General features: G+C 49.9%; 1 protein-coding gene across 1 annotated transcript in view; it reads right to left on the bottom strand.

The window, feature by feature from the left end:
* Positions 1-5,125, bottom strand: part of Ndufb7 (NADH:ubiquinone oxidoreductase subunit B7) — a 6,179-nt gene extending 1,054 nt beyond the window's left edge. Inside the window, exons 1-2 of the mRNA XM_005370909.2 lie at positions 4,928-5,125; positions 75-243 (exon numbers count right to left, since the gene is read on the bottom strand). Of these exons, the coding sequence (XP_005370966.1) occupies positions 75-243; positions 4,928-5,039 (281 nt within the window). The 5' untranslated portion in view covers positions 5,040-5,125. The remainder of the gene's footprint in view (positions 1-74; positions 244-4,927) is intronic.
* Between the last annotated feature and the right edge of the window lie 3,205 nt (positions 5,126-8,330).

Raw genomic sequence — 8,330 nt, 5'->3', positions numbered from 1 at the left:
GGGGTGCAGGGCAGGCTCACTCCTCCCTGTGTCCATGTGTGGGTGCCTGTGGTGGGGGTGCAGGGCAGGCTCACTCCAGGTGCTCGCAGTAGTCCCAGTCATGCTGCTCATGCTTGCACGCCAGGAAGTTGGGGAAGCTGTCCCGCTTGCACTTTAACAGCCGGATGAGGTAGTGGGCGCAGTAGTCACGCTGCTGCAGGGTCAGCTGGGCATCATTCATCTCCTGTTGCGTGGCCACCATCACTGTGGGAGGAGGGAGGCTCTCAGCACCAGAGCCAGCCCCCAGCTCCACCAATCCCCAGGGTGTACACAGCACAAATGAGCCACACCAGGGTGTCTCTCACTGGTTTAGAACCCATTTGAATTATGGCCATGCCTCGGCAGAAGGAAGGGGCACTGTTCCTTTGGGTTTTGTGAGAACTGGTGCGGAGTTCTCAACACATCCTTTCCTCTAGCAACACACTGCTGTCTGCCAAAAAGTCCCAATGGAGGTGGAGCTCAGCGCTCACCTTCCAGCCCCTGCTTCCCCACTACAGAGATGCCAGTTCCAGCATGGAAGCTTCCAGGCTGGCAGCTAAGCCAACATGAAGTGTCTCAGGAACGGATCTTTAGCGGTGCCGGTGCAACCAGCCTAGTAGTATAGTAGAGGCTCATCACTAAGATCTAGGATGATGGAACTGTCCAGTGCATGGTCTCATGGCGACACAAACATCACCGTGTACATGGCGTACACTGAGTGCTTCGGTTACTCTGGGCTGGGATGTCCCATCCCTGGGTTAGGAACATGCCATACCCCAGCCTGTACCCACCGTGCCCCACGATCCCACTTCTGTCACCCAGCAGACGGTAGGCCGACCTCTCCATTCGTGCTTTGGTCCCAGCCCCCTTTCGTTGTGTTAAACCATGCTCCCACAGAAGGCCTGGAGGCTCAAGGCTCACCTCAGCTATGCAGATCACACGTTTAAGACCTGCCTAGGCTACAAAGTGTGTTCAAGGCCAGTGTGGGCAACCGAGGAGTTGGATAGACCCTCATGTGAAACAATATATAAAAGTTGGCTGGAAAAATGGCTCAGTGGCTCTTGTTGAGAACTGAGATTTTGTTCCTAAAACCCATGTTAGGTAGCTCAAAGACACTGCCTTTAACTCCAGCTCTATGGGATCTAAAGCCCTCTCTGGCCTTGTTTGGCCCCTGAACTCTTATGGCCAAATCTCTACACAGACATATAATCAAAATAAAATAAAACGAAGTCAGTGGTCGTGTGCTTGCCTAGTGTGCATGAGGTCTTGGGGCATCCACCACTCACAAACCACTGCTGTCCTTCCTTAGTGCTGTCGTCTCCTGCTCTGCTTCCAGATCCCATCCCCTTTCTCACGTGGACTCGGGTTCCTGTGACAACCAGGTGCCCACATGGGACCCACGCTGGCCTCAGGGAAGGCTTCCCCAGCCTTTGTTGCACTCGCCTCCCAATTTGGCTTTCCAAACCCTTCTCTACAGCCATCACGGGGTCTGACCCACACCTCCGTTGTTACTCTAGTTGGCTGATGAAGCCAGGTTGGTCGCTCCATGCTATACCTCTGTACTCGGGCCTGGGGCTAACTTCACAGGCAGGCAAGCTCTTGCTGGAGGTTAGCAACCCAAGCTCCTGTCTCATGTCCAGTTCAAAATAGGCCACAGGCTGGCAGCAAGGCTTTAGCACACTACGCCTGCTAAGGAGCATAGCTGGGAGCCAGGCAGGTAGATGGTATCCGTCTTCAGAGGGAGACAAAGTAGGCAGAATACACTCATTACCTGGCAGCCTTATTGACCAGGGATCAATATGACCAAAAACCAGGGGTAGGGGATGCTTGAAAGGGGGGACAGAGGGTGAGGGGTGAGCCAGGTTGAAAGGTCCAAAGCCTTGAGGCAATAGGACTGGTATCAGGGCTTCCCCACCTCCTGGGCTAGGCCCTGAGCCCAAGGAAGGTGGCACTGTCCTTTACAGTGACTGGGAAAGTGAGGACGGGAGGTCTGAAAAGAGGCCAGAGCTCTGAGAATGCATGCCAGTCATTAAAGGCAGAGGGAAGGGGCATGCCGGTAATCTCAGCACCCAGGAGACTGAGGGAAGAGGATTTTAAGTTTGAGGCTGGCTAGCCTGTGCTTTATAGCAAGAACCTGTTTCTTTTTTTTTTTTTTTTTTTTTTGGTTTTTCGAGACAGGGTTTCTCTGTGGTTTTGGAGCCTGTCCTGGAAGTAGCTCTTTAGACCAGGCTGGTCTCGAACTCACAGAGATCCGCCTGCCTCTGCCTCCCGAGTGCTGGGATTAAAGGCGTGCGCCACCACTGCCCGGCCAAGAACCTGTTTCTAAAGCAAATTCAGGCTGGGCCTGTTGGCTTTTCCCTGTGATCTCAACACTCAAGAGGCTGAGAGGGGGGATTTAGAGTTTGTGACCAGTCTGTGCTACACAATGAAACCCTGTCTTAAAAATTAAGGCAGCACGGAGGGTGGTGGTGGTTCCGGGAGAGAGAAGGTGGAGAGCGACTTGAGGAAGACACTAGGAATGCTCACTCCTGGCCAACACATGTGTGCATACATGTACACACGCCACAACTAACAAAGCACTAACACATCAATTAAAAAAAAGCCAGCAATGTCGTTCCTGATTTCAAGGTTACGGCTTCCCTTGCAGGGCGCTGCACACAAGGCAGGCAGTTTCGAGCTATGTCCAGGACAGGACAAACAGGCCTTGGCTTCCAGGCACGCGATAGCGAACTGAGGAAGAATCAGAGTCCAGGGAGATAGATGGAGGTGGTCAATGTACAACTGAGGAATGCCGGTGGGGCTTAGTGATTGGGCTGGGGGGCTTTGAGAGAAGCCCTTCCGTAAGGGAGAAGCTGGCGAGGGCGAGGCCAGAATGGGATTTGACCCCTGGTTCTGAGACAGCGCTGCTGTTCTGCTGCTGTCATCTACTACCATGTCTGGTCTGGCAGAATGAGTGATTGACATGCTGACAGAAGACTGATTCCAAAGTAGGGTCCTTGCAGAAGGGGTTCACCTGAAATGGGGGCTCTGCCAGGCCAGGGACAGATCATTTGGAATGACAGGAGTTGGAGGACACACGGGAGTGGGGACGGGAAGCTGTTCCTGCTTTCCAACAGGGGCGTGCCTAAGATGATGGAGGAAGAGTCATGGAAGTAATCGGAAGGCTGGCATCACTGAGCACACTGGGCCTGTGATCTCAGTGCTCCAGAGGCCGAAGGGACAGGGCTCTGAGTTAGACCAGTCTGACTCCACAACAAGAAGGGGGTCCAAGGAGGAACCAACCTGGATACGGGGGTCACAGGACTGACTGCCTGAGTTTTACCAGGGTTTTCTGGTTTAGCCAAGCCAGAGAGGCAGGGAATGCTGGTTATTTTCAAAGCCGATCATGAGTAAAGCAGGGTGTCAGGTGGGTAAGTGGGCTGCAGGCTCAGTTGGGGCTGAAGGACTCCCCAGAGTCAGGACCCTGCAGTGAGGATACCACCTCCCAGCACACATCCTTAGGCTCCATCCCCTGGAGGGTTCCCTGAGCAGTCACAACCTGTGCGTGTGTAGGCCAGAAGACAGGGTTAGGTGTTTTCCTCACAGAACCTAGAGCTCACTTACTGGCTAGACTGACTGGCCAGCGAGGCCCGGCTCTGCCTTTCCCTCCCCTGCACTGGGAGCACTGGTGCGGCAGCTTTCTCCTACAGAAAACCTCTTTTGTTTGTTTGCTTTTTGTTTCAAGTCAGGGATTCTCTGTGTAGCCCTGGCTGTCCTAGAATTTGCTTGGAGACCAGATTGGCCTGGAACTCACAGAGATTCACCTGCCTCTGCCTCCCAAGTGCTGCAATGAAAAGTGTGCACCATCAAGCCAGGGGGGAGAGATTTATTGAACTGGACATAAATGACAGCTTCAGGAAGCCCTGAAACTGACCTGATTCACTAGGCCACTCCTTCCTCAAGCTTCTCTAGGCTGTAAAGACTGCCCAGAGACCAGCTCAGATCAACCAAGCTCCCTGGAGGAAGGAGATTAAACAACCTGTCACTATTGCTGGGGTAGGCTTTTGGTGATGGCGGCTGTCTGTCACTTCTGCTCCGGTAACTGCAGTATAGCTCACTGATTCACCAAGTTGGACTTCACTGCTATCCTTACCTTGGTTCCCTACCTGGGCTGAGAAGACGTCTGTTCACGTTTCCACAGGGAATTCGAACTCAAGTCCTCATGCTTGCATGGCAAGCACTTTGCTGACTGAGTCATCTCCTAGCCTACACCACAAACCTTTTGGCAAAGCAAATTTGTACCTTTCCTTTGCTTAAAAGTGAGGGCTCTGTCCGTCCGTGGAACCAGCTTCATCAATTCCATACACATGTCTCTTTTGGCCTTTGCTTCCACACCTCAGGTTTTGCTTCCCACATCTGCTTGCCCAGTGGGCTCCCCGGAGACAGTGCCAGTATTTTTTCTGCTACCATGGAGCATCCCAAGTGCCAAAATGGGACTTTGCCCAGAACTGTCACTCTGTAAGTCTGCGATTTCCCCACACAGGAAGAACAAGAGCCGTGTACGTACACAGAAGGCCCTGGGTTCCATTCCCAGCGCCATCACAAGGACAAGACAGATGCACCGCATGACCGCCCCACCTCCGACCTTATTCATATGAGTGACACCTGTATGGAGACGCATCTCTGTATGCATCACCTGTATGGAGAACACGTCCCTGGGCTCCGCGTCCCTAGGCTTCTTCCCAGGACGAAGAGCACCGGGGCAGTCTCGTTTTCCCGCTCTCGGCTGTCCCGTCCCAGCCCTTTGCTCCAGCCAAGCCCGTACAGCCTCCACATTGGAGGAGTTCAGGCGCCCTCCCGAACCGACCCTCCGCAGCAGGCAGCACCGAGTTCCGCGGGGTCTGCGGCCGCGCCTGCGCTCTGAGCTCACCGCGCTCCTTGCGGTCCGGGAAGCCGTAGTCCGGCGAGAAGCTGGGCATCTGCAGGGGATCAGGCTCCACCGAGGCGTCCCAAAGATAGCGCCGGGCCAGGTGCGCCCCCATAGCTGCTCTGTCTCACACTCTGGCAGCCAGGGTCACCTCGCTCGCACCTGGAAGCACTGCTCCTATCAGTGCCACAGCTTCCGGGTCATCTAGCCCGCCGTGGGGGTCATGGAGATGAGCGGGAGGGAAGTCTTTCTGGCCTGCTGGCACCCTCTGGCGGTCTGGAGGGGACAGGGCCGGTGTGGCGGCCGCTAGTTGACTAGACTGGTTGTCCAGGGAGCTCCAGGGGTGGCCTGTCTATGCTTTCTCTGCCCAGTGATAGAATTACCAAGCCTGCAGTTTACGTGGATGCTGAAGACACTCTGGTCTGCATGCTTGCATGGCAGACATTTTATAGACGGAACCATCTCTTAAGCTCATTCATTTTTTAAATTAAAAAAAATTTTTTTTGGTGTTGGGGTAGATCCCAAAGCCTAGCGCATGGTAGACAAATGCTCTACCATTGAAGCACACCTCCGCTTCTAACCCCCAACCTCCAAACACTTCTTACAGGGGTGTCGGTGTGCCTGTATGTGTGTAGGTGTGCATCTGGAGGTCAGAGGTCAACTCTGGGTACCATTACTCTGGCGCTGCCCATCTTGTCTGAGACAGTGTCTCACGCTGGCTCTGAACTCTCCAAGTAGGTTAGGTTGGCTGGCCAGCAGGCCCGAGGGATTTAACTATCTGCCTGTCTGTGGTTCTTGATGGCAAGCATGTGCCGCCACACTAAAATCTTTCTAAAGTGGGGTTTGGGGACTGAATTAATTTTTTTTTTTTAACAAAAACTTCATTTTACAGTTCAACCACAGTTCTCCCTCTTACCCTTCCTCTTGCTTCCCCTTGTCTATGTCCCCTCCCAAGCCCACCTTGTATCCACTCCTCCCAAAGGATAAGGGCCCCCATGGGATCCAACAAAGCCTGGTCCATTAAGTTGAGGGAGGACCAAGCCTCTCCCCACTGCATTGAGGCTGAGCATGGTATCCCACCCTAGGGAATGGACTCCAACAAGCTAGTCAGGCACCAGGGATAGATCCTGGTCTTCCTTCCAGGGGCCTCAGATAGATCAAGCTACACAACTGTCTCTCACACGCAGAGGCCCTAGTTTGGTCCCATGGAGGCTCCACAGCTGTTGGTCTAGATAGAGCTCATGAGTCCCCATGAGCTTGGTTCAGCAGTCTCTGTAGATTTCCCCTTCATGATCTTGACCTCCTTTGCTCATATATTCCCTCCTCCCTTTCTTTTACTGGATGCCGTGTTTGTCTTTCTGAGTCTGGGTTACCTCACTCAGGTTGTTTTTTCCTAGTTCCATGCATTTTCCTGCAAATTTTAAGATGTCATTTTTTTTCTACAGCTGAGTAATACTCTGTTGTATAAATGTTCCACACTTTCTTTTTTTAAAAAAATATTTATTTATTTATTTATTTATTTATTTATTTATTTATTATGTATACAATATTCTGTCTGTGTGTATGACCGCAGGCCAGAAGAGGGCACCAGACCCCATTATAGATGGTTGTAAGCCACCATGTGGTTGCTGGGAATTGAACTCAGGACCTTTCGAAGAGCAGGCAATGCTCTTAACCTCTGAGCCATCTCTCCAGCCCTGTACTTTCTTTATTCATTCTTTTGTTGAGGGGCATCTATGTTGTTTTCAGGTTCTGGCTATTACAAATAAAGCTGCTATGAACACTGTTGAGCAAGTGTTCTTGTATTATTATTGTTCATCCTTTGGGTTTATGCCCAAGAGTGGTATTGCTGGGTCTTGAGGTAGATTGATTCCCAGTTTTCTGAGAAACGGCCATACCAAAGTGGTTGTACAAGTTTGCAGGAGTGTTCCCTTTACTCCACATCTCTCCAACATAAGTTCTCCTCAGTATTTTTGATCTTAGCCATTCTGATAGGTGACCCAAAAATTTTTCCCAGGAACTCCCACAGCTGATAAAAACAACTTTAGTAAAGTGACAGGATACAAGATTAACTAAAAAAAAAAAAATCAGTTGCCCTCCTATATGCAAATGATGAACAGGATGAGAAAGAAGTCAGAGAAACATCATTGTTTACAATAGCCACAAATATAAAATATCTTTGGGGTAACTCCAACCAAACAAATGAAAGACCTGTGTGACAAGAACTTTAGTCTTTAAAGAAAAAATTTGAAAAGCTATCAGAAAATGGAAAGCTCTCCCATGCTCTTGGATAGGTAGGATCGACATAGTAAAAATGGCTATCTTACCAAAAGCAATCTACAGATTCAATTCAATCCCCATCAAAATCCCAACATAATTCTTCACAGATCTTGAGAGAACAATACTCAATTTCATATGGAAAAACAAAAAGCCCAGAATAGGTAAAACAATCCTATACAATAAAGGAACTTCTGGAGACATCACCATCTCTGACTTCAAACTCTATTGTAGAGCTATGACAATAAAAAGTTTGGTATTGGCACTGATTGCTCTTCTAGAGGACCCAGGTTCAATTCCAAGCACCCACATGGGAGATCAAAACTGTCTGTAATTACAATATCAGATACACATGCAGGCAAAATAGCAATTCAATAAAATAAAAATAATTTAAAAAATAGATCCATATTTTGCCATGAACAAAACTAAATTCCAAGGGGGATCAAAGGCCTCAACATAAATCCAGTTATATGGAACCTGATAGAAGAGAAGGTGGAAGGTAGCCTTGAATGCATTGGCATAGGAGACCACTTCCTAAATATAACACCAGTAGCACAGATACTGAGAGTAGCAATTAATAAATGGGACCTGAAACTGAGAAGCTTCTGTAAGGCAAAGGACACAGTCAACAAGACAAAACGTCAGTCTACAGAATGGGAAAAAATCTTCACCAACTCCACATCTGACAGACGGTGGATCTCCAAAATATATAAAGAACTCAAGAAACTAGACATCAAAATACAAAATAATCCAATTAAAAAAATGGTCTATGGAGTTAAACAGAGAATTCTCAATAGCAGAATCTCAAATGACCAAGAGACATTTAAGGAACTGATCAACATCCTTAATCATCAGGGAAATGCGAATCAAAACAATCTAAGATACTATTTACTCCTGTCAGAATGGCTAAGAATAAGTCTTGAGAGACAGTGAGGAGAGGACTAGGAACCCTGGGTCCTTACCAAGTGGTGCAATCTCCAGTGGATAATGTTGGTTGGAGACAAGGGACTCCTGCCGGGCGGTGGTGGCGCACGCTTTTAATCCCAGCACTCGGGAGGCAGAGGCAGGCGGATCTCTGTGAGTTCGAGACCAGCCTGGTCTACAGAGCTAGTTCCAGGACAGGCTCCAA

The sequence above is a fragment of the Microtus ochrogaster genome, unplaced genomic scaffold, assembly GCF_000317375.1.
Source record: "Microtus ochrogaster isolate Prairie Vole_2 unplaced genomic scaffold, MicOch1.0 UNK90, whole genome shotgun sequence".
NCBI classification, from domain to species: domain Eukaryota; kingdom Metazoa; phylum Chordata; class Mammalia; order Rodentia; family Cricetidae; genus Microtus; species Microtus ochrogaster.
The sequence above is the reverse complement of the archived record's forward strand: the minus strand, read 5'-3'. Positions and strand labels throughout refer to the sequence as shown.